Source organism: Coregonus clupeaformis, chromosome 40 (genome assembly GCF_020615455.1).
Source record: "Coregonus clupeaformis isolate EN_2021a chromosome 40, ASM2061545v1, whole genome shotgun sequence".
In the NCBI taxonomy this organism is placed as follows: Eukaryota; Metazoa; Chordata; class Actinopteri; order Salmoniformes; family Salmonidae; genus Coregonus; species Coregonus clupeaformis.
Window position 1 is genome coordinate 17,501,308 of NC_059231.1, and position 27,540 is coordinate 17,528,847.

The window sequence follows — 27,540 nt, forward strand, 5'->3', positions numbered from 1 at the left end:
GTCTTCACTATTATTCTACAATGTAGAAAATAGTAAAAATAAAGAAAAACCCTTGAATGAGTAGGTGTGTCCAAACGTTTGACTGGTAGTGTACAAGAACACCTCGTTCACTATTTCAGAATATGACTTACCTGACGACTCAAGGCACAGTGGAAGCCAATGGATAGCAATAAGTGGAAATGGGTAAAGTACAAAGAAATATGTATTGAACATGTCATTTTTTAATATAATTCACAATATCTTACATAAAGGAAATATCACATTAGGTCTTTAAAATGCAGAGGAAAAACATTTGACAGTTCAGCAGGTCTAGGATATTGAAAATGATATTTTCAAAAGGTTTACACAGCATCGGTCTTCTCATATATGGTAGTAATAATTTAGTGGAACAAGATGGAAGCTGAAAGAATTCTAACAATAGAAAAATGATACAATTCTAGAAATAGAATGAGATTCTAATTCTATGATTGTAACAGTGTTAACGCCATTGGAAGGTGATGAACAGTAAAAGACAGGTAGTAGTCTACTCCGTACACCATTCTCTGTCCAAAAACACAGTGATTCACTACCTCATTGACCTATGCTACTCCTGGACTAAACATAATCAGACTGAACAGTATATGTAGGTTAGATTTGTTTGATAAGAAGTATTGCGTTGACCTGCTGTATGTAGTCAGCTGTGGTCTTATACGTTTCCCTAACATAAAGAGTTCTGTGAATAAATAACACAACCAACAGAATAAAGCTTTTGAAATCATGAACAGCAGAGAGCGTTGTTGGAGAGTGACAGTCACACCATAATCTGGATCTAGTTTGTAGTCTTAATTATAAAGTGCCTTCAGATTCAGAAACATCAGACACAAAAACACATGTTAGGAGTTGGGAAATCACACTTGAGATAAGGGCACAGGTAAACTATGACATAATAATGTAGTAACACTAGCAGCCAGATGAAGTGATTAGTACAGCCTGTAAGGTCTGGCATCCAAACAGACTTCACTAAGTTTCAGATTGGTGAATGCAGTGTTCACTGGTATAACCAGGCTATGTAACCAGGCTATGTAAGCAGGCTTTTTAAGTGCCTTTCTGCTGCCACCTAGGGGCAGAGGGCAGTTTGACTCAGTGACCATTTCCAGATACTCAACGTTTTATCAACATTACTGTGACTGGCAACAGAAGAAATGCTTTTTGTTAATTTAGAGTAAAATAAAAACCCAAGGAACAAAAGCTCATAATTTCCCCATCTGATTGTTGTGGAACAGCGCACTGTGAAGACATTTGAGTGGCGCTACTATGTTAGCTTTAGCTACTAAACTCATGATCCAGGTTGACCAGCGTTTGAGGCCTTTCCATCTCCACTTTGGCCATGCTCTACTACCACATTCAGGTACAGGTAAAGGCTTTGAGAGTTTGAATAAACTGTTGACAATACTGGTAGGGGCCAAACCAGGATTGAAGTTCAAGTGCACATTCTTCTTGGGCCTAACCTCTGTAGCTCATTTGTGTCAATAACGTCACTGCCACTCATAGGTGGGATAATAAGCTCTCAATTTCCCACAATTACAAAGTCTGACCAGATGTGGAAAAACAAAAATAAATAGCTACAATTGCACGAATTATTGCTGCTTTCTGGCTTTGTGACTTGAGCCTACCCAGTACACTGATACAAGTAAGTGGAGGCTGGTGGGAGGAGCTATAGGAGGACAGGCTCCTTGTTATGGCTGGAATCACATCAAACATATGGAAACCACGTTTGACTCCATTCCATTCATTCCATTTAAGCGATTACAATGAGCCTGTCTTCCTATAGCTCCTCCAACCAGCCTCCTCTGATACAAGTATGTCCACCACCCTGGGTTCAATCTGTCTGACAGACACTGTCTGCACGGCATCCATAGTAGGAAGTCACTAACGGAGTTCCTACTATGGATGCCATATCACTGATCTTCTCTCCTGGCAGTGGACATTGCTACTGACACAAAGGGCAAAATAAAGTGGGAAGAGGCCAGTGCTTTTGACTTACCTTGGTCAGGTAAAACAAAATAAAAAGTTCAAGTCTTTTTTTACTAAGCTGTAGTCCAAGTCCCCATTGTATAATTTAACAGTAGTTTTTCACTCATTTGTGCATTTTTATTAACATTACAGAGTCATCTTTTTCAGTCATGTTTTTTCAATCATCAACTTCAACCATGCTTTTCAACACAGACACCAGTCAGTCAGTATACTGAAAACATATCTTTCTTCAAGAGAAAACAGCAGTGTTCCCAACCAAGTCACCTTTTTGGTCATCCAAGTGGCTGATCATTTTTAGACAGAAGCTAAAAACTATACCTTCATACGTTTCGTTACAGTATGGTGCACTTGCAGTTTTTCTTAGAAAAAAGTGCTATCCTCATCATAACATGGAACCTCACAAGCCTCAGACAAACCCCACCTTAAAACTTCAGAAACAAATCGGTTCACCATCCAGAACCATGGTCAGTTCTTTTTGCAGTAGTCGTACATCTATTTACACTGGTATCCAGCCAGGGAAAAGGTGTTCCTCAGGGCTCAGTCTCAGGACCTGCCCTGGTTTGTGTTCATCATAATATTGGGGAGCGCATTACGCCTCTTCCTCCACAGCCCCAGGTCACGGGTATACCTCTTGATTTGCCGGAACCACTGCTGCGTGCGGGGTTTGTCTGAGGCCCTGAAAACAAAGGCCTCCTTACGTATGTCCAGCACCTCAAAGGTGTCCTCGCATTCAGGGTCGGCCGACACCACACAGTTGGCCAGGCGGATGGGCTCTCTGAGCACGGTGAACTTCCCACTGCTCTTGTCTTTGATGAGCACCAGCACACCGTCCCACACGCCGTACTCCTGCTGCTCCACCTTGGCCTCGCCGTCTGTCTGAGACAGCCCCTCACCAGGCCGCTGAGTACGCACCATCAACAGACTCTGGACGTTCTGGAACTTGAGGCCTTTACTGCCCTTCTTTACCCACTGTCCGTCTGCAGGCTGGGAGAGCTGCAGGGGCCCCTCCATGATGAAGCGTGTGTTCTCCCTGGCCCAGCCCACAGTCTTCATAGACATCTCCCGCATCTCGATGTTGATGACCTCACGGTTCTTGCGGCTGTCGCGGCGGAAGGAACGCAGAGTCCAGGTCAGGGTTCCTTCCTGCTTGGTCTTCATGTTGATGTGCTCTAGGTGAGACTCCACGCGGCTCTTGGCCTCTCGGAGACGGCCATGGTCAGGGTGGCACTCCATGGTGGCCTTGCTGATGCGGCTCAGCAGGAGGGGGTACTTGGTGACCCTCTGGAGGGGGGCCATGAGGAAGGAGCGTAGGTTCATACGCCGCAGGGCTGTGTTGTCATTCTGGGACACGTCCAGGAAGATCCTGAGAGAAGGAGGGAGAGAGAGAGAGAGATGGATGGAGGGAGAGAGATAGTGAAAGAGAGATAAGGAAAGAGACAGTGATATTAACATACTGTTTAATTGTGATCGTAGACAAGAGAGTCTCAGACCTAATTGTAAAGTTGAGAGCAGTGGGAATCACAAGACAATACAGGCTGAGTCATTATGGCAGAGATGTGATGTAGTTGCCTGGGTCTAAAAATAATAATGACTTCAGCACTGTTCTCAGAATAGGTCCAGTTATGAATGAATGATAACCTTCTGTCTCTTCCATTAAGACTACCACAGCGTGGTGGGAACTTAGGGTTCCAAGGTACCGTTCTTCTGCTCTTAGAGCACAGAAGAGAATTCTGGTCAGTGGACATTTCCAAAACAACACATTCATTTTCTCTTGATTTCGATCTTGAATAAGGAAAAATAAAAACCAAAGTTCCCTTATTTGTAACTATAATACAGAAAACAATAGTTGATCAAATCCTGCAAGTATCCGTACAGTATAAACTACCAAATCTATACAGGCGCATCAAAGCTGAGACCGAGAGACTGAAAATCAGCTTCTACACTATATACACAAAAGTATGTGGACACCCTTTCAAATTAGTGGCTTCGGCTACTTCAGCCACACCCGTTGCTGACAGGTGTATAAAATCAAGCACACAGCCATGCAATCTCCATAGACAAACATTGCCAGTAGAATGGCCTTACTGAAGAGCTGTCACTTTCAACGTGGCACCGTCATAGGATGCCACCTTTCCAACAAGTCAGTCACAGTCGGCGTTCCAATTCATTCCAAAGGTGTTCGATGGTGTTGAGGTCAGGGCTCTGTGCAGGCCAGTCAAGTTCTTCCACACTGATCTTGACAAACCATTTCTGTATGGACATCGCTTTGTGCATGGGGGCATTGTCATGCTGAAACAGGAAAGGGCCTTCCCCAAACTGTTGCCACAAAGTTGGAAGCAGAGAATCATCTAGAATGTCATTTCTTAAAACTGCATTGTTGGTTAAGGGCTTGTAAGTAAGCATTTCACTGTAAGGTCTACACCTGTTGTATGCTGTAGCATTAAGATTTCACTTCACTGGAACTAAGGGGCCTAGCCCGAACCATGAAAAACAGCCCCAGACCATTATTTCTCCTCCACCAAACTTTACAGTTGGCACTATGCTTTCGGACAGGTAGCATTCTCCTGGCATTGAAGGGGTGTCCACATACTTTTGTATATATAGTGTATATATTTATATTCTGGACATTGCTCGTTCACATATTTTTATTTTTTGGGAATTTGTGTGTATCATTTTGTATTGTTCAGTATTACTGCACTGTTGGAGCTAGAAACAAGCATTTTGCTGCACCTGCGATAACATCTGCAAAATATGTGTACGGGACCAATAAAATGTGATTTGATCTTTGAAGTGTTACTTTACACAGTCTTTACCTCAGCAGTTCTTTCTCCTTCTCCAGGGTGTTGAGCATGTTGACTGAGGTGGACTGCTGCAGGCAGTACGTCTGGAAGGCTGGCAGCATGTTGACAAACTCCAGGAAAATCTCTCCAATGCACACTGTTAGCAGGTCCTCATCTCCCTGCAAGGGAACAAGCACATACATAGATTTAGAACATCTCTATAGGCCAATAGTATGACCACAGTGTAATCTCAGAACCAAAACGTGTGTACACTAGCTAGCTAGCTAACATGAGAGATTAACCAAAGTGCAACCACAAGCCACTGTGTCACTTTTTCAACATGACTTATACCAAACTAATGTCGAGTTAAGTAAAAATCAATTATGCTTTTTGACTAATCACCAGGCCACTGATATAGAATAACATGAGTGACTGGCGTTCTTTCTGAAGTAGGCTTATCACCTACTCAATGACCACTGATATAGAATAACATGAGTGACTGGCGTTCTTTCTGAAGTAGGCTTATCACCTACTCAATGACCACTGATAAAGAATAACATGAGTGACTGGCGTTCTTTCTAAAGTAGGCTTATCACCTACTCAATGACCACTGATATAGAATAACATGAGTGACTGGCGTTCTTTCTGAAGTAGGCTTATCACCTACTCAATGACCACTGATATAGAATAACATGAGTGACTGGCGTTCTTTCTGAAGTAGGCTTATCACCTACTCAATGACCACTGATAAAGAATAACATGTGAGTGATTGGTTTTTCTGAAGGGTCACCTGGTTCTATCTGACTCACCTGGTCGAAGGCCTGGTCGATGCTGTCCTGCAGGTGTTCAGTGAAGCGTTCGTTGACGTCTATGAGCTCCTGAACATTGCTGAACACCACGGTCAGCTGTTCTGAGTTCAGCAGCCCGGCGCTCTGCATGGGGCAGTAGAACTCCTCCTTGATGATCCTCAGGTCCTCCCCATAGCTTGACTCAGTGTTCAGGAACTCCAAGATAGCTTCCTTCCTCTCCGTCCTCAGCTTGGAGCAGCGCTCACACATCCCGGTCCCCTCCCCATCCGTCCGGGCCACCCCATGCCCATCTCTCTGGCCACAGTCTGGGCAGGGTCTCTGGGCCTCCCAGGCCATGAGGGAGGCAGAAGGTCTCTTCCAGCCGCGAGCAAGGCAGGGTCCAATCCCGCTGTCCACCCGTTCTACCTCAGCTTCTCCGCTGTGGTGTACTCTCCGGGGTTCATCGTCATCGTTGCGGTCGTCACACAGGCCCACGACGCCGCTGTCGGCACTGAGGCTGCTCACGGTGCTCCAGCGGTGCTGTCCAGCCCGTGTCACACCCAGACTCCCTAGACGCTCCACACCGCGGGGCTCGGAACGGACCCGCACCGAGGCAGGAGCTGTGGGACAAACACAGACAAGAAGAAAGGTTAGAAACTAGTCACACAATTATTAAGAAGTGAACTGTTGTAGGCTTTTAGTTATACTGTTTTTTGGGACATGAGCATCAAATTATTTTTTACTAAGTGAACAAGAGACCTCCCGACCTCCCTTCAATCCTAGAACATTAATTACTTTGTTGTAATGCTAAATTATAAAGATAGATTACATAGTCAGACAGTGCATTCGGAAAGTCTTCAGACCCCTTCCCTTTTTCCACATTTTGTTACATTACAGCCTTATTCTAAAATTTATTAAATTATATTTTTTTCCTCATCAATCTACACACAATACCCCATTATGGCAAAGCGAAAACAGGTTTTTAGACATGTTTGCACATTTATTAAAAATAAAAAACAGAAATACCTTATTTACATAAGTATTCAGACCCTTCTCTATGAGACTCTCAATTGAGCTCAGGGGGATCCTGTTTCCATTGATCATCCTTGAGATGTTTCTACAACTTGACTGGAGTCCACCTGTGGTAAATTCAATTGATTGGACATTATTTGGAAAAGGCACACACCTGTCTAAATAAGGTCCCACAGTTGACAATACATGTCAGAGCAAAAACCAAGCCATCAGGTCGAAGGAATTGTCCTTAGAGCTCCGAGACAGGATCGTGTCGAGGCACAGATCTGGGGAAGGGTACCAAAACATTTCTGCAGTATTGAAGGTCCCCAAGAACACAGTGGCCTCAATCATTCCTAAATGGCAGAAGTTTGGAAGCACCAAGACCCTTCATAGAGCTAGCCGCCCGGCCAAACTGAGCAATCGGGGTGGAAGGGCCTTGGTCAGGAAGCTCCAGAGTTCCTCTGTGGAGATGGGAAAACCTTCCAGAAGACAACCATCTCTGCAGCACTCCAACAATCGGACCTTTATGGTAGAGTGGCCAGACGGAAGCCACTCCTCAGTAAAAGGCACATGACAGCCCGCTTGGAGTTTGCCAAAAAGGCACCAAAAGGCACTCTCAGACCCGGACAAAACAAGATTATCTGGTCTGATGAAACCAAGATTGAACTCTTTGGCCTGAATGCCAAGCGTCACATCTGGAGGAAACCTGGCAGCATCCCTACGGTGAAGCGTGGTGGTGGCAGTATCATGCTGTGGGATGTTTTTCAGCGGCAGGGACTAGGAGACAAGTCAGGATCGAGGGAAAGATGAACGGAGCAAAGTACAGAGAGATCCTTGATGAAAACCTGCTCCAGAGCGCTCAGGAACTCAGACTGGGGCGAAGGTTCACCTTCCAACAGGACAACGACACTAAGCACCTTGAACCTGATCGAACATCTTTGGAGAGACCTGAAAATAGCTGTGCAGCGACGTTCCCATCCAACCTGACAGAGCTTGAGAGGATCTGCAGAGAAGAATGGGAGAAACTCCCCAAATACAGGTGTGCCAAGCTTGTAGCGTCATACCCAAGAAGACTTGAGGCTGTAATCGCTGCCAAAGGTGTTTCAACAAAGTACTGAGTAAAAAAAAAAATACATATGGGGGATTGGAAGTGGTGCAGACAATTACATTGATGGAAGTTACAATCTATCTGAAGTATTAAAGCTGATCTACCCCCAGCCCAATATGGCATATTGACTAACATATTCCCTAAATATATGGCATATAGAAGCAAACCAGATGAACATCATGAAAATTATCAGAGAGGTTGAGGGTAGAGGAAGTTCAGGAGTAAAAATAAACAAAATATAATTATTGTAAAATTGACTGTGTCCATAAAATGTATATACAGTTGAAGTCTGAAGTTTACATACACCTTAGCCAAATACATTTAAACTCAGTTTTTCACAATTCCTGACATTTAATCCTAGTAAAAATTCCCTGTCTTAGGTCAGTTAGGATCACCACTTTATTTTAAGAATGTAAAATGTCAGAATAATAGTAGAGAGAATGATTTACTTCAGCTTTTATTTCTTTCATCACATTCCCAGTGGGTCAGAAGTTTACATACACTCAATTAGTATTTGGTAGCATTGCCTTTAAATTGTTTAACTTGGGTCAAACGTTTTGGGTAGCCTTCCACAAGCTTCCCATAATAAGTTGGGTGAATTTTGGCCCATTCCTCCTGACAGAGCTGGTGTAACTGAGTCAGGTTTGTAGGCCTCCTTGCTTTCACACGCTTTTTCAGTTCTGCCCACAAATGTTCAATAGGATTGAGATCAGGGCTTTGTGATGGCCACTCCAATACCTTGACTTTGTTGTCCTTAACCCATTTTGCCAGAACTTTGGAAGTATGCTTGGGGTCATTGTCCATTTGGAAGACCCATTTGCGACCAAGCTTTAACTTCCTGACTGATGTCTTGAGATGTTGCTTAAATATAGCCACATAATTTTCCTTCCTCATGATGCCATCTATTTTGTGAAGTGCACCAGTCCCTCCTGCAGCAAACACCCCCACAGCATGATGCTGCCACCCCCGTGCTTCACGGTTGGGATGGTGTTCTTCGGCTTGCAAGGGTCCCCCTTTTTCCTCCAAACATAACGATGGTCATTATGGCCAAAAAGTTATATTTTTGTTTCATCAGACCAGAGGACATTTCTCCAAAAAGTACAATCTTTGTCCCCATGTGCAGTTGCAAACCGTAGTCTGGCTTTTTATGGCAGGTTTTGGAGCAGTGGCTTCTTCCTTGCTGAGCGGCCTTTCAGGTTATGTCGATATAGGACTCGTTTTACTGTGGATATAGATACTTTTGTACCTGTTCCTCCAGCATCTTCACAAGGTCCTTTACTGTTGTTCTGGGATTGATTTGCACTTTTCGCACCAAAGTACGTTCATCTCTAGGAGACAGAACGTGTCTCCTTCCTGAGCGGTATGACGGCTGCGTGGTCCCATGGTGTTTATACTTGCATACTATTGTTTGTACAGATGAACGTGGTACCTTCAGGCGTTTGGAAATTGCTCCCAAGGATGAACCAGACTTGTGGAGGTCTACAATCTTTTTTCTGAGGTGTTGGCTGATTTCTTTAGATTTTCCCATGATGTCAAGCAAAGAGGCACTGAGTTTGAAGGTAGGCCTTGAAATACATCCACAGGTACACCTCCAATTGACTCAAATGATGTCAATTAGCCTATCAGAAGCTTCTAAAGCCATGACATCATTTTCTGGAATTTTCCAAGCTGTTTAAAGGCACAGTCAACTTAGGGTATGTAAACTTCTGACCCACTGGAATTGTGATACAGTGAATTATATGTGAAACGGCTGTTTTTTTATGATCAGTTAGCCTTTTAAAATGATAAACTTGGATTAGCAAACACAACGTTCAATTGGAACACAGGACTGATGGTTGCTGATAATGGGCCTCTGTACGCTTATGTAGATATTCCATAAAAAATCTGACGTATTCAGCTACAATAGCCATTTACAACATTAACAATGTCTACACTGTATTTCTGACCAATTTGATGTGATTTTAATAGACAAAAAAATTGCTTTTCTTTCGAAAACAAGGACATTTCTAAGTGACCCCAAACTTTTGAACGGTAGTGTATGTATGTGTATATGTATGTATATGTATATAAGATCTGGTGTAACCAATTACCTTCAGAAGTCACATAATTAGTTAAATAAAGTCCACCTGTGTGCAATCTAAGTGTCACATGATCTCAGTATATATACACCTGTTCTGAAAGGCCCCAGAGTCTGCAACACCACTAAGCAAGGGGCACCACCAAGCAAGCGGCACCATGAAGACCAAGGAGCTCTCCAAACAGGTCAGGGACAAAGTTGTGGAGAAGTACAGATCAGGGTTGGGTTATAAAAAAATATCAGAAGCTTTGAACATCCCACGGAGCACCATTAAATCCATTATAAAAAGAATGGAAAGAATACGGCATCACAACAAACCTGCCAAGAGAGGGCCGCCCACCAAAACTCATGGACCAGGCAAGGAGGGCATTAATCAGAGAGGCAACAAAGAGACCAAAGATAACCCTGAAAGAGCTCCAAAGCTCCACAGTGGAGATTGGAGTATCTGTCCATAGGACCACTTTAAGCCGTACACTCCACAGAGCTGGGCTTTACAGAAGAGTGGCCAGAAAAAAGCCATTGCTTAAAGAAGAAAATAAGCAAACATGTTTGGTGTTCGCCAAAAGGCATGTGGGAGACTCCCCAAACATATGGAAGAAGGTACTCTGGTCAGATGAGACTAAAATTGAGTTTTTTGGCCATCAAGGAAAACACTATGTCTGGCGCAAACCCAACACCTCTCATCACCCCGAGAACACCATCCACACAGTGAAGTATGGTGGTGGCAGCATAATGCTGTGGGATGTTTTTCATCAGCAGGGACTGGGAAACTGGTCAGAATTAAAGGAATAATGGATGGTGCTAAATACAGGGAAATTCTTGAGGGAAACCTGTTTCAGTCTTCCAGAGTTTTGAGACTGGGACGGAGGTTCACCTTCCAGCAGGACAATGACCCTAAGCATACTGCTAAAGCAACACTCGAGTGGTTTAAGGGGAAACATTTAAATGTCTTGGAATGGCCTAGTCAAAGCCCAGACCTCAATCCAATTGAGAATCTGTGGTATGACTTAAAGATTGCTGTACACCAGCGGAACCCATCCAACTTGAAGGAGCTGGAGCAGTTTTGCCAGTGGCTAGATGTGCCAAGCTTATAGAGACATACCCCAAGAGACTTGCAGCTGTAATTGCTGCAAAAGGTACCTCTACAAAGTATTGACTTTGGGGGGGGTGAATAGTTATGCACGCTCAAGTTTTCAGTTTTTCTGTCTTATTTCATGTTTGTTTCACCAAAAAATATATTTTGCATCTTCAAAGTGGTAGGCATGTTGTGTAAATCAAATGATACAAACCCCCAAAAAATCCATTTTAATTCCAGGTTGTAAGGCAACAAAATAGGAAAAATACCAAGGGGGGTGAATACTTTCACAAGCACCTTTTTTTCTAAGAGTGTATCGAAAAGACACAAAACTAAATAGGCTTCTACTATTCAAAACAAGCCCAATCTTAAAATGTTAGGGTAAATTACTGTAAGGGCCTCTGAAAAATGCCATTTAAAAATCACACACGATAGCTAGTTACTGATTCAGCTGGCTGCAGTGCACTCAATCGGAGGAGAACAGAGTCGAGGGGGGCTCAGGCTCTAAATATGAGTGCAGTGACTCGGAAAGATCTTAACTGTCCTGGAGGCAGCTGTTTCAATAGCAAAGAGACAATCACACTGCAGTTGTGAGGTCCATTATGTAAAGCTAGCACTTTAGTAAGAGAGGTCACAGTCAAGAATAATACAATTTGTGGCATGACACGATAGCCTGAGGTTGGGTTCATGTGTGTGTATGGGTGTTTGTTTCTTAACCTGGCTCATTGTTAGAGTCTCTGTGCCTGTACAACATGGGCTCCGTGCCAGACAAGGCCGCTGGGAAGACTGCCCAAAGGGTAAGTAGGATGAGAAGGGTGAGTGTAATGAATCGTGTGGGTAGTTGGGTGGAAGGGTGCGTTGTCAGGATTGATTAGGGGAATTACCCCCGAAGAGGTTAGTGTTAGGAAAGACTATTCCTGAGGATAATGTGTGATTATGATGAAGTAAGACTTGATATTTGATATGGGCTGGACAGGGATGTACGATATGGGCTGGACAGGGATAATAATAATATGCCATTTAGCAGACGCTTTTATCCAAAGCGACTTACAGTCATGCGTGCATACATGTTTTTTTTTGTGTATGGGTGGTCCCGGGGATCGAACCCACTACCTTGGCATTACAAGCGCTGTGCTCTACCAGCTGAGCTACAGAGGACCACGATATGTATGTACGATATGGGCTGGACAGGGATGTACGATATGGGCTGGACAGGGATGTACGATATGGGCTGGACAGGGATGTTCGATATGGGCTGGACAGGGATGTACGATATGGGCTGGACAGGGATGTTCGATATGGGCTGGACAGGGATGTACGATATGGGCTGGACAGGGATGTTCGATATGGGCTGGACAGGGATGTACGATATGGGCTGGACAGGGATGTACGATATGGGCTGGACAGGGATGTACGATATGGGCTGGACAGGGATGTTCGATATGGGCTGGACAGGGATGTACGATATGGGCTGGACAGGGATGTTCGATATGGGCTGGACAGGGATGTACGATATGGGCTGGACAGGGATGTTCGATATGGGCTGGACAGGGATGTTCGATATGGGCTGGACAGGGATGTACGATATGGGCTGGACAGGGATGTACGATATGGGCTGGACAGGGATGTACGATATGGGCTGGACAGGGATGTACGATATGGGCTGGACAGGGATGTACGATATGGGCTGGACAGGGATGTTCGATATGGGCTAGACAGGGATGTACGATATGGGCTGGACAGGGATGTTCGATATGGGCTGGACAGGGATGTTCGATATGGGCTGGACAGGGATGTTCGATATGGGCTGGACAGGGATGTACGATATGGGCTGGACAGGGATGTACGATATGGGCTGGACAGGGATGTACGATATGGGCTGGACAGGGATGTTCAATATGGGCTGGACAGGGATGTGGGGACTAGAGTTGGGTTCAATGACAAAGTAGGTAGGTTCGCACACAAAGTAGACTCCAATATTTTCCTTTTGCGATGTTAATGCCTTTTTAGAATAGCGGCCACTCATTCATACACTCAAACACACACCTCATCACCGTATCATCCCATAGGGACATTTGGTTTGTACAACACTAGATACAGCATAGAGACAAGACACCATGTACAGTAAGTCCACCCACCGCTGTCCCTGTCCCGTCGCTGGCTGTGGAGGCGTGCAGCGGCAGCGATCTTCATTTCCAGCTGTTTGCGCTTTGTGGCGTCGGCCGGCATGGGGTCGCTGTAGTGGGGCCGGAGGCGGCACTCGCGCTGGGCCCTTACCGATTTGGCCGGTTCATAGGCTGCGTCCGAGCTGGAGCGCCTGCAGCCCAGGCCAGAGTGCTGCTGATTGGAGAGACACCTGTCAATCAACTGAATATGTCACCTGCTATTGGCTGAAACTGAAAGAGCCAATGGAGTGTTAGAGACAGAGTGAGAGGGAGATGGTAACGTGAGAGGCCTATAGGACGTGGGTTGGCTGTACAACACATTGAGAACATGCTCTGTAGCATAGAATAGTCCTGCTAATGGTGCCATCACCCTCTCAATCTCAACAGATATTGATCCATTCTGAACCTGGTAGGTTTGACTAATGAAATGGTGTTTAGTATCCTGAGATACAGACTGTTAATATGATACCCTTGACTCTGAGAGGCTGTCAATGTTGTACGTACTCAGACAGACAGACCAAATATCTGTTTCCTTCACGGAATGACTTGGGAATCCTTGGAATGGAATGGGAATGCTAGGGAAGCCATGGAATGGAATGGGAATGCTAGGGAAGCCTTTGAGATTTTAGAAATACCCCAAGACAACATTATGAGTTTCTCTCAGCCTGACACAATGGCACCAATGCTAGGTGCTGTTCAAGGATGGATTGCATTGATTGCTTTGGCGTCGGTCAAATTATTCCTGCATACATCTTGGTGGGCCTCATCATGGAACTAAAGATCAGGTGAAAGGTCATCAGACTGACAGGGTGACCCCCTGACTCCTCACCCCTCTACAGATGCTCATTCAGCATCATTAGTGATCGACAGAGCTGAATGACAGCAGCTCATTGATTGACAGGTCATCATCGATCGGCCCCAAAACTGCTAAAGTCTAGACTCTGTGGTTCCTAGCATCAGCTTGAAAAACAACAGATAGCTGCAGACCTACGCATGATAAACAACATGACCGTGGCTGAAAACGAAGGGCATTGTGGTATGTTGTCATATCCAACAAGACAAGGACGGGAAATAAGACACGTAGCTAGGGCTCAGGTATCACACAGAATAATTAATGACGCGGTTGGATGGGGGTATTAATGAATTGCGGTTGGCCATGACTGGAAAAATGCACTGCCATTCTCCATGCATTAAATAAGCCGGTGCATACAACAGCAACAATGACTGAGCTATGAGCAAAAAGCAATGGTGGAATATATGACGTTAGCGTTCGTTCTCACCTATAGCATCCTTCCTCATACAAAACACATGACGGACTGTCGGCCATAAACCCAACTACCCTGGTTGTCGATACGTGATGCTTGATGCTGTAACCTCAACCCCAGCAGAGGCAGAGACGTGTTGGTCGGATTATTGCACAAATTAACACAATGCACCGACAGCTACCGACAGACGGCTAGCAGCTGGGTAGCTGCGTTTCACACAGAGAGGACAGGAGGACAGACAGCTGAGCAAGCCAAGCAGCACAGCACACAGATGAGATGAAGAAGCCCCGTCAGTTACCACCATGAACCTGCTCTTTAATCCTCCCTCTCTGCTGAGTCCTGTTCCCAGGCAGACGCAGAGCTGGGCTGGGAGGAAGACGCTGAGGCTGTAGCTGCATGCCTGCCTGCCTGCGGTTGTCAGTGGCTCATCACAGACCTCTGCCTGGCTCTGTGTGTGTGTGTCTGCAGCCTGCTGCCTGCCTGCCTGGATACGCAGTCCCTCTGTTCTGTTCTGTTCTGCCCTAACCATCCTCACATGCGCCTGTCTGTGTGCGTGCTACAGCCCACCACTGTCTCCAGCATATTGAGTGAGAGACAGACAGAGTAAAAGAGAGAGAGGGTTCAAAAATGAAAATGAATAAAGATGTGGTGAAGGAGAGAGAAAGAGAGAGAGAGAGAGAGGGGGGGGGGGAGAGATTCTCCTTACGCATTCTGCAGCTAGTTCCTCTCCTCCTCCTGCTGCTGCAGGCTCGTCGCAAGCCTCCTCTCCACAGGCCGCCGCGGTTGTCATGGAGACGGTGGAGGATTGACAATCTGGTGGGGGAGCGATGTTAGTGCTGTCGTCCTGGTCACCTGACAGCCTGACGGGGGCCTCCACTGCTACAATCTCTGCACTGCAGCTGGAGACAGAGAGAGAAGAAGGGAGAGGGAGGGGGAGTAAGGGAGAGAGAGAGAAGAGAGAGAGAGAGAGAGAGAGAGAGAGAGAGAGAGAGAGAGAGAGAGAGAGAGAGAGAGAGAGAAAGAAAAAGGGAGAGAGAGAGAGAGAGAGAGAGGGATGGATGGATAGAGAGAAAGGGAGAGAGAGAGAGAGAGAAGGAGAGAGAGAAAGGGAGAGAGAGAGCGAGGGGGGGGTGAGGAGGGGTGTTAGAGGAGGCAGAACGGCAGAGGATGGAATTATGATTCCTGGCACCTCTCCTCTCATCACACAATTCAAATCATTCAGTTTTCATCCTCCCTTCCTCCTCTTCCCCTCCACCTCTCCAGGGACCGACCCCCCTCTCTTCTCCTTTCTCTCCGCAGCAGAGGGGCTCAGGGACTGGGTAATGAGACGCATCAATTCCCATTAACACCTGAACTCCTGGACCACATGATGGACCACAGGGCAGGATGCTGCCTCCCTCCCTCGCTCCACACCACATGGACCACAGGGCAGGATGCTGCCTCCCTCCCTCGCTCCACACCACATGGACCACAGGGCAGGATGCTGCCTCCCTCACTCACTCCACACCAAATGGACCACAGGGCAGGATGCTGCCTCCCTCACTCGCTCCACACCACATGGACCACAGGGCAGGATGCTGCCTCCCTCCCTCGCTCCACACCACATGGACCACAGGGCAGGATGCTGCCTCCCTCCCTCGCTCCACACCACATGGACCACAGGGCAGGATGCTGCCTCCCTCACTCGCTCCACACCACATGGACCACAGGGCAGGATGCTGCCTTCCTCACTCGCTCCACACCACATGGACCACAGGGCAGGATGCTGCCTCCCTCCCTCGCTCCACACCACATGGACCACAGGGCAGGATGCTGCCTCCCTCACTCGCTCCACACCACATGGACCACAGGGCAGGATGCTGCCTCCCTCCCTCCTCCACACCAAATGGACCACAGGGCAGGATGCTGCCTCCCTCCCTCGCTCCACACCACATGGACCACAGGGCAGGATGCTGCCTCCCTCACTCGCTCCACACCACATGGACCACAGGGCAGGATGCTGCCTCCCTCCCTCGCTCCACACCACATGGACCACAGGGCAGGATGCTGCCTCCCTCCCTCGCTCCACACCACATGGACCACAGGGCAGGATGCTGCCTCCCTCACTCGCTCCACACCACATGGACCACAGGGGCAGGATGCTGCCTCCCTCCCTCGCTCCACACCACATGGACTACAGGGCAGGATGCTGCCTCCCTCCCTCGCTCCACACCACATGGACCACAGGGCAGGATGCTGCCTCCCTCCCTCGCTCCACACCACATGGACCACAGGGCAGGATGCTGCCTCCCTCCCTCGCTCCACACCACATGGACCACAGGGCAGGATGCTGCCTCCCTCCCTCGCTCCACACCACAGCTCTCTCTCTACCTGCATCATACATCTGTCTGTCTGTCTGCACCTCTCTGGTTCCTTTGTGTGCCGACCAGACATGCTCCGAGCACACACACACACGCATGCACACACATAGTATGAGTTAGCTGCAGAATGAACATGAGAACAGACCAGTCCGCCTGCCACAATCATGGTGTCCGTTCACGTCACATTGTGATTGACTGCACTAGACGGACAAAAATCTCAATTTCCTTCCCAAAGATCAATTTTTCTATGACACGAAAATAGCCTAGCTATTTGGTCAGGGATGTAAATGGAACGCTAATCAATATTCTACATTTAAATCATTTTTGTCAATCATCAATGTGTGAAAGTCATTATTTATCACGTTTACATAGTCATCCTGTCTCTCTAGCCTCCTTTAACCTGCTCTACTGCCATCTCTCTCTGGTCTGTCATGTAGAATAACATCTCCTCTGTGAATTTGCATGACGTCTCCTCTATTAATTGGCCTGTTACACAACTCTGTGCTGTATTTGTCTGAAGCCTCCATCTCAGCTCGTCATGGACCCGTCATTAGCATACAAATAATCCACAGTTCCACCTGCTGACGTCTCAGGCCAGAGGAAGATCTGACTGCACCGCCGTCACACACTAATCAGAGAAAACACACACACCTTACACATTTACATTTTAGTAATTTAGCATACACTCTTATCCAGAGCGAGTGTACAGTAGTGAGTGCATACATTTTCATACTTTGTTCGTACTGGTCCCCCGTGGGAATCGAACCCACAACCCTGGCACTGCAAGCGCCATGCTCTACCAACTGAGCTACACGACACACACACACGCAGGCACACACACACACACACAATTGACCTACCCATTAGCAACACTCACTAGTGGTTCTGAAGTCTTTAAAATGCAACAAAGCAACAAAAAAGAACTCTGCCCCCGAATCTTCAGATGGTGCAGGTGCCAGGGGCTACACGGGATAATTAACATGCTCCTTCTTTAGGTCTGCATCCCAAATGGCACCCTATTTCCTATATAGTGCACTACTTTATATCAAGGCCCATAGGGCTCTGGTCAAAAGTACTGCACTATGTAGGGAATGCGTAGGGTACCATTTGCGACGCAGCCTAGAAAGAGGCAATAAACAGAAGCTGCTGCCGGCGTTTCCTTCCAGTTGGAATAACTGTCATTAAAATCTTTCCTTCCAGATATTACCTGTCAGCCTGTATGATGCATTTGGGGTAATAACCTGGAACTTAATTTGTTAGCCTACAGACTGTGTATATCACATGTCCCTGCCTGCGGTACAATGTGACATTTAAATTAGTATATAGTCGCCATATAGCCGTCATATATACTGTATGTTTGTATGAATCCATACATTCTAAATACATTAGTAGGCCTAATCAATCTCTCCATTCATGTTTAAATATTAAAGTCCCTGTTAGGGGAAAATAGGACATTAAAACCATAACGTGTGTATTTGTCATTAGGAAATTGAGAGCCCAGAGCTTAAGCACACCCAAGAGCACTGTTCCAGAACTTCCCGTTAATAGATTCCTGCTCCACCATCCCATCAGCTGTACACTACAGTATAATACATGGGAATAGCATTGTAGTTGCCTGGTGAAAAAGCCATCAGACTAGCCACAGTTCGATAGCCATCAAGATTGCAAGCCTGTATGGGACACTGAGGAGCGTTTAGTGGAGTTTAGACTGGTTAAAACTAGAAGCTTGGGGTGCATGCATACCCTTAGAAAATTACACATTTTTAATGACCAACTTTATGCTATTAAAATATTCACACAGCTCACAGCTAACAGAGGTCAAATTAAAACCTACTAAGAATATATTGTATGTTAGAATATGAACATACTGTATATTAGCACAAAATAGCCTACATACATGTATTAAACCCCTTGATAAAAGCTACCTCATAAATTATAGCAATTCATAAGCAGTATGGAGATGAGAAACTATTAAACCTTCCCCTGTCCTCTGTCCTCTTTCAGACACAGTGATATCTATGGGTGAGAGGTGACAGACACAGTGATATCTATGGGTGAGAGGTGACAGACACAGTGATATATATGGGTGAGAGGTGACAGACACAGTGGTATCTATGGTTGAGAGGTGACAGACACAGTGATATCTATGGGTGAGAGGTGACAGACACAGTGATATCTATGGGTGAGAGGTGACAGACACAGTGATATCTATGGGTGAGAGGTGACAGACACAGTGGTATCTATAAGTGAGAGGTGACAGACACAGTGATATTTAGGGTGAGAGGTGACAGACACAGTGATATCTATGGGTGAGAGGTGACAGACACAGTGATATTTATGAGTGAGAGGTGACAGACACAGTGATATATATGGGTGAGAGGTGACAGACACAGTGATATATATGGGTGAGAGGTGACAGACACAGTGATATTTATGAGTGAGAGGTGACAAACACAGTGATATTTATGGGTGAGAGGTGACAGACACAGTGATATCTATGGGTGAGAGGTGACAGACACAGTGATATCTATGGGTGAGAGGTGACAGACACAGTGATATATATGGGTGAGAGGTGACAGACACAGTGATATTTATGGGTGAGAGGTGACAGACACAGTGATATCTATGGGGGAGAGGTGACAGACACAGTGATAACTATGGGGGAGATGTGACAGACACAGTGATATATATGGGGGAGAGGTGACAGACACAGTGATATCTATGGGTGAGAGGTGACAGACACAGTGATATCTATGGGTGAGAGGTGACAGACACAGTGATATCTATGGGTGAGAGGTGACAGACACAGTGATATCTATGGGGGAGAGGTGACAGACACAGTGATATCTATGGGTGAGAGGTGACAGACACAGTGATATCTATGGGTGAGAGGTGACAGACACAGTGATATTTAGGGGGAGAGGTGACAGACACAGTGATATCTATGGGTGAGAGGTGACAGACACAGTGATAACTATGGGTGAGAGGTGACAGACACAGTGATATCTATGGGGGAGAGGTGACAGACACAGTGATATCTATGGGGGAGAGGTGACAGACACAGTGATATCTATGGGGGAGACGTGACAGACACAGTGATATCTATGGGGGAGAGGTGACAGACACAGTGATATCTATGGGTGAGAGGTGACAGACACAGTGATATCTATGGGTGAGAGGTGACAGACACAGTGATATCTATGGGGGAGAGGTGACAGACACAGTGATATCTATGGGTGAGAGGTGACAGACACAGTGATATCTATGGGTGAGAGGTGACAGACACAGTGATATTTAGGGGGAGAGGAGACAGACACAGTGATATCTATGGGTGAGAGTTGACAGACACAGTGATATTTATGAGTGAGAAGTGACAGACACAGTGATATTTATGAGTGAGAGGTGACAGACACAGTGATATTTATGGGTGAGAGGTGACAGACACAGTGATATTTATGAGTGAGAGGTGACAGACACAGTGATATTTATGGGTGAGAGGTGACAGACACAGTGATATCTATGGGTGAGAGGTGACTGACACAGTGATATCTATGGGTGAGAGGTGACAGACACAGTGATATCTATGGGTGAGAGGTGACAGACACAGTGATATCTATGGGGGAGAGGTGACAGACACAGTGATATCTTTGGGTGAGAGGTGACAGACACAGTGATATATATGGGTGAGAGGTGACAGACACAGTGATATTTATGGGTGAGAGGTGACAGACACAGTGATATATATGGCTGAGAGGTGACAGACACAGTGATATTTATGAGTGAGAGGTGACAGACACAGTGATATTTATGAGTGAGAGGTGACAGACACAGTGATATCTATGGGTGAGAGGTGACAGACACAGTGATATCTATGGGTGAGAGGTGACAGACACAGTGATATCTATGGGTGAGAGGTGACAGACACAGTGATATCTATGGGTGAGAGGTGACAGACACAGTGATATCTATGGGTGAGAGGTGACAGACACAGTGATATTTATGAGTGAGAGGTGACAGACACAGTGATATTTATGGGTGAGAGGTGACAGACACAGTGATATCTATGGGTGAGAGGTGACAGACACAGTGATATTTATGAGTGAGAGGCGACATACACAGTGATATCTATGGGTGAGAGGTGACAGACACAGTGATAACTATGGGTGAGAGGTGACAGACACAGTGATATCTATGGGTGAGAGGTGACAGACACAGTGATATCTATGGGGGAGAGGTGACAGACACAGTGATATCTATGGGGGAGACGTGACAGACACAGTGATATCTATGGGTGAGAGGTGACAGACACAGTGATATATATGGGTGAGAGGTGACAGACACAGTGATATCTATGGGTGAGAGGTGACAGACACAGTGATATCTATGGGTGAGAGGTGACAGACACAGTGATATCTATGTGTGAGAGGTGACAGACACAGTGATATCTATGGGTGAGAGGTGACAGACACAGTGATATTTAGGGTGAGAGGTGACAGACACAGTGATATCTATGGGTGAGAGTTGACAGACACAGTGATATTTATGAGTGAGAGGTGACAGACACAGTGATATTTATGAGTGAGAGGTGACAGACACAGTGATATTTATGGGTGAGAGGTGACAGACACAGTGATATCTATGGGTGAGAGGTGACAGACACAGTGATATTTATGAGTGAGAGGTGACAGACACAGTGATATCTATGGGTGAGAGGTGACAGACACAGTGATATCTATGGGTGAGAGGTGACAGACACAGTGATATCTATGGGTGAGAGGTGACAGACACAGCGATATATATGGGTGAGAGGTGACAGACACAGTGATATCTATGGGGGAGAGGTGACAGACACAGTGATATCTATGGGGGAGAGGTGACAGACACAGTGATATCTATGGGGGAGAGGTGACAGACACAGTGATATCTATGGGGGAGAGGTGACAGACACAGTGATATCTATGGGTGACAGAAGGAGGCACAGTGGAGCAGCCTGACTGACTGTCAGAGAGTGAGCCATTTATAACACACAAAAATAAGAATACAAGGCTATCCATTCCTCTCATGGTCACCACTGACACTTACAATCCTATAACTCTTCTCTAGTATACTACACCTTGTCCTGAGCCTGTTATACACCATAAGAACCATAAGATCTCAGAACAAATCTTCACCGTGTCTAAAGGCCCGCACAGACTGTACGATTTTAGCCATCCCAGACAAAATGTCCACGTCGTGGGCAAATTCTTAGGTCATAAACGATTTTCGGACATCTTGGCTCGTTCAATGTGACAGGCTCTAGGTCTGCCGATTAAGTACCACTATGTGCGGGCAGTCATAGGCTCCGACAAAGTTCTGGCAGTGTCAGAAATGAGCTTTTATCGTGTACTGTGTCTAGTGATGAATAGGAACACAGTTAGCTCTGCGTATGCACACAATAATACGAATAATGTGAATAATCAGATTAATATAATAGTTTGATTAAACGTTTACATGCTTTGCAAGAAGAACGATTTCCCTAATAATCTTGTTTACACATCTGAAATCAGGCTACATTATGGGATTTTGATCAATGCCCAAAATCGCAAATCAAAATAAATGTTCTACCACAACAACCATGGTATTTTTTGGAAGCTTTTTGATTCTGATGTCGGACATATAAAGTTTGTATGTGAAACTTATTTATAAGATGCAAACTTTCAGTTTTTCAGAACTCACTTCACTTCCGCATAAGCATAGGGGGAGTTTTGCGCTGCTGGTGCTGGCACATACGCAGATCAAATACACTGCTGCAGTTGGGGTAACCTAACATGCTGACCACACCGCTCCCGCTGCGTGCTGCAAAATCAATGTACACATACACCGCTCGCGCGCGCGCGTCAACAAGCATCTGGGTAGCCAGGCATTAAAATATAACACATTTTTACACTTGATGCGTTGCAAGTCCCGCCTCTCCCATCTCCTCATTGGTTTTTAGGAGCATATACCCACGTGGGTGATTGAAAGATGAACTGAGAAAAACTCCCAAAATTCAACTGGGGACGCTCGGGAGACAGAGGGAAAAAATATGGCGGAAGAGGATGATGAAGGGATTCTGAATCTAATGGCAGTACATTTTACATTTTGGTAATTTAGCAGACGCTCTTATCCAGAGCGACTTACAGTTAGTGAATGCATACATATTAATTTTTTTATACTGGCCCCCCGTGGGAATCGAACCCACAACCCTGGCGTTGCAAACACCATGCTCTACCAACTGAGCTACATCCCTGCCGGCCATTCCCTCCCCTACCCTGGGCCAATTGTGCGCCGCCCCATGGGTCTCCCGGTCGCGGCCGGCTACGACAGAGCCTGAATTCGAACCAGGATCTCTAGTGGCACAGCTAGCACTGCGATGCAGTGCCTTAGACCACTGCGCCACTCGGGGCAGTAGAATCAAGGAGTATTGGAATATTGTCCAAAATATAGGAAAACAGAGCAAAGTAGAGTACAGTGATGAGAATGTCACTTCGTATCTTGTAGGAGTACGGTTTGTAAATGAGGAACAGCTGATCGAATTACCAATCTTGAGGAATCCATTTGAGATATCCAAACTGGTAGAGAGAGTGCTGGGTAGAGTGAAGGCTGTGAGGTTCACGAGAGGCAGGCTGGTTTTGATTTTTGTGTGCTTCTGAGGATCAGAAGAAACGTGTGTTGCGTCTCACCCGATTTGATAAGTTTGAAGTGTCGTGTGTGTCTCTTAGGAACAGGGCACCCCTCAAGGGGATTATATCTGGCGTCTCGTGGGAAGTAGATGTTGAAGAGATGAAAAATATTCCTGGAGTGATTGATGCACGTGGGATGAAGAAATGAATGAAGAAAAAGAGTCTATCTGTTCTTTAGTTTTTTGATATGGAGTCTCTCCCTACTCAAGTGCAGTTAGGGGATATTAACTACAGAGTCAGAGCATTTATCCCAAGACCAATGCAGTGTGATCATTGTAAAACTTTTGGTCATGTTTCAAGTGTTTGCAGAAGGGAGAAGCTGAGATGTCCAAGTTGTGGAAAATATCATATTATGTGTTATAAAAGTGATGAAAATGTGACACTTTCACCAGCAGGATCCTGACATTTTAAAGGTTAAGAAGGTGGACTTTGTGGCCTTTATAGCTATGGTGATAAATGGCACTGCCAAGGTGGAGAGAAGGTCCAGGAAGATAGAAATCACTGTGGAAGCGGCGGAGCGGTTCCTGGGGCTGAAAGATTTATTGGCGAAGGAGTTACATGGAATATTGTCACAAGCCGTACCACCCTCTCTGGCCCTAGAGCCTGAGAAGGGAGAGGAGAATGGGAGTTTTGTTTTGTTTTGTCAATGTACTATTTTTTTGGGGGTGGATTAAGTTAGTTTCCCTATCACGTATGGATTTTCTTTTTACCTTGTTTTGGTTTCAACCCGTCCAGTTGGTGACGGCAATACACCTTTTTGGGTTATAGTCCGCCATAAAACCAAGCTAGCTAAATTGCCATGAATGTTTCATGCGTTTTCGACCTGTCCCCAAATTAATATAGTTGGTTCAGAGTTTGTTTTGATATTTCAACCTGCGTGTCCTGATCGCGTCTGGTGTGGATGGACATGCGTGCGATGGTGCACGCGCGTGCCCGGTCTAGTCACCATGTAAGTCGGCTGACGTAGCCTACGTCTGCTGACATAGCCTCGCAAGCCAATCGCAGAATGTGACAACAGAACTGAAGCAAATCGTACAATCTGGCCAGGTTGATATCAAGATTTTAATTTGGTAACATTGCACAGTGTGTCGTAAAATAATCGTAAAAGACTGAATCCGACGTACAGTGTGGGAAGGCCTTGAGGCGACACGTGCCTGTCTGAGTCTGATGTCGTGTGCTGGCCTGGGTGAATGCTAGATTGTCAGCCTACGAACAATGCCAAATCAGGCTCTACATCTCTCCCTGATTTGCCTAACCACACCAGACTGGAGGCTTCATCTGTTTAGCAAACAGTATGCCTAAACCAGCTGCCACAGTGAGAGGGGGAGGAGGAGGGTGGCGGTGCCAACCTGAAGTGCCAACCAGCTGTCCTGTGACTGTGAGCCTATGGAGCAGACCTTGGTTGAAACTGTATTTGAAATCTTTCAAATACTTTATATGTGCTTGTTGGAACTTCCCTGGCGCAATGGAACCAATGAATTGTCCCAAAACTACACAACCTATCCATCTGGCATTCCAGGCAGGTTCAAGACAAACACTCAAAGTATGTGAAAGATTACAAATCCTATTTGAACCCAGTTGGGTCTGCTATGGAAATGATGTGTCAGACTGGAGACGGGAGACCCTGGCACAGCCACAACAGCCTCCTCTGGTAGCCAACCCTGTTAACTGTAACAGCTGTTCATAATAAGCTGTGATAAATCAATAACAACACTAACACTAATGTCGCCCCTGCAAAAAACCACTACAGCACATGCCATTAGATCTAATTCTGCCATCAAAGAGCATAAGCAGGCTTCAAAACAAGCTTTTTGGCAAAAGCATGTGCATCCATCTTAAATGAAAACTAGCAGTAAATTAACTGGTAGATTTAGTGTTTAATATTCTAGTTTTCTTTTCTTGTTAATGATCTCTTTACATGGCTAAGGTCCAACTGATATTCAATTAGCTTTGGCTTTCATCTTACTAAGCACATACAGTAGGTTCCACAAAGCAATAAGGCAAACTGAGTTAGATAAACACTTCATTATTGTACATGACTGAATCCCATTGATGATCAAATTAGTGATGGTCTCCCCCCAGCCCCTTCAGCTTCAGCTTTACCTTCACCTGCTTACTAACCTCTTCTTGATGAGGTCCAGGGCGGAGCCGATGAACCCATCCTTCATCTTGTAGATCTTGGCTCCATAGCTGGAGAGGTCAGTCCTGTCCAGGAGCAGGGCTGGGCAGCAGCTGGAGGGGCCCACAGCACTCTCCCTGTGTGGAGGAGGGAAGGGGACCTGGGAGGCCCGAGGCACACTGAGCCCCACACTAGGCCTGCTGTCCTGGGCCTGGGTATGATCCATGATCCCCTCCCCCTGGGTCTTACTGGAGGGCTGGAGGGGAGAGCGGGGAGTAGGGCCTGTACATATAGCTTTGTTAGAGACTGTGGTCTGAATGCTGACTTTTGGCTGGGGAGTAGGAACAGTGACGATGGGAGAGGCTGTTTTCAAAGTGCTGGCTGTAGGAGTCAGCTCCACTACCATCACACTCCCCTCTCCACTGATGTATGGTGGAGGAGCCACAGGGGAGCTGTCACTCTGCATGGCCTCTCCACTGCTGCCTCTCCTCTCCACGCTCCCCCTCTCCTCCCTCTCACCACTGCCTCTCCTCTCCACACTCCCCCTCTCCTCCCTCTCTCCACTGCCTCTCCTCCCCTCGCTCCCCCTCTCCTCCTCCCTCTCTCTCACAGTGGCAGAATGAGAGTCTCGCCGTCCCAATGGGGCTGTCTGAGTCTTACAGTCTCTGCCTGTCCCTGGGCTCTGGCTGCCTGTACCAGTCTCTGGCTGTTGGTCTCTAGTTGTTACTGTAGTAGCATTACTCTTGCTCTCTGTCTGTCCACTCTCTCCCTCTCTCTGTCTCATCCTCTTAAACTCCTCGAAGGTAGGGATGTGCAGGCGGCCCATGGGGGGCCTCTTACGCTCGGCTATGAGCTCAGCACTACTCCCAGTGACACAGATGGACTCGGTGGTGAAGGACATGGCCATGTCCGGGGTCTGAGGGGTCTCCAGGGAGGCGTGGAGGGACAGGTTGGGGGTGCTGTTCTGCCGGCGGAGCTGAAGGCGTCTCAGAACCTCCTGTTTGATTTCCTCAGGGCTGGTGAGGCGCCGGACATACAGGGGTCTCCCAACGTACCTCTGGTGGGGTGATGAGTCCCTCTCTGAGCACCCCCTCAGGATGGGAGTGGTACTGCCTGGGGTTACTTGAGGTCGAAGAGGCTTCAGTGGTTCCGCTGCCGATCGGGCGCTTTGGAGGCGGAGCTTCTCCCTTAGCCCCTTCCTGGCATTGGTGGTAGCGTTCACCCCCCAGTCATCTGCGCCGGGGAACAGCCACTGGGGGAAGAGGGGCAGCTCCTTCCTCCCCAACCCCCCCAAACCCCTCCCCAGGCGGGGTTGGGGGTAGAAAGCCAGGCTCTCAGGACCATAGCCCTGGGGCCCTGTCCCCTCCGGGGGCCCATCGTACCAGTGGCTGGTAGCAGTGCAGCGGAAGATGAACCCACTGTCCACACTGCCCCTGTAGGGGGCGCTATATGGGGAACAGTAGAGGCCTGGTTCAGACATAGAATTACTCCAGTTCAGGTTCTCCATGCTGCGGTAGAGTCTAGTTCCACAGCCTTGGTTCATGTTCCAATAGGGCCTTGGGTTGGGCCCCAAGCCTAACCCTGACCCCAACCCCAGCCCAGAGTCAGGACCTCTGGCTGGGTGCTGCACACTGTTGGTGGAGCAGTACCGGAGCCCCAGGTTAGTGAGCAATGCACTGCTGTTAGACCGGGGTATGAAGGGGCACTGGCCAGGGTAGGGCGGGTAGCAGGGTACGCTGTGGCCTCTGAAGCCAGAGAGGGGTTGGGGCAGGGGGAAGTCAGTGAGGCTAAGGCAAGGCTCCAGATCCATGGTGAGACCAGCGGTGCAGGTGTAGCCCGCGAGGCCGTGGCCTTGGCCGGGGGAACAGCCCGCTGAGGGGTAGTCACATGGTGGAGGGGCCTTCACGTCCGGCATGGCTGCAGTATGAGCCACCATACTTCAGAGAGAGGCTCCGGGAAACTGGCCCTAAAGGACAGAGATGAGACACACAGGGGAATGAGCTGGGAGAAAGAGCACTGTCTGCAAACACACACACACACACACTGTCACAGTGCATCTATATGTGATCTGTACT

At 46.9% G+C, this 27,540-nt stretch overlaps 1 protein-coding gene across 1 annotated transcript in view; it reads right to left on the reverse strand.

Annotated features, from left to right (window-relative positions):
* Positions 1-1,763: 1,763 nt before the first annotated feature.
* Positions 1,764-27,540, reverse strand: part of LOC121554929 — a 73,044-nt gene continuing 47,267 nt past the window's right edge. Inside the window, exons 3-9 of the mRNA XM_045212028.1 lie at positions 26,037-27,431; positions 25,468-25,994; positions 14,992-15,184; positions 12,994-13,192; positions 5,603-6,201; positions 4,827-4,972; positions 1,764-3,376 (exon numbers count right to left, since the gene is read on the reverse strand). Of these exons, the coding sequence (XP_045067963.1) occupies positions 2,557-3,376; positions 4,827-4,972; positions 5,603-6,201; positions 12,994-13,192; positions 14,992-15,184; positions 25,468-25,994; positions 26,037-27,401 (3,849 nt within the window). The 5' untranslated portion in view covers positions 27,402-27,431 and the 3' untranslated portion in view covers positions 1,764-2,556. The remainder of the gene's footprint in view (positions 3,377-4,826; positions 4,973-5,602; positions 6,202-12,993; positions 13,193-14,991; positions 15,185-25,467; positions 25,995-26,036; positions 27,432-27,540) is intronic.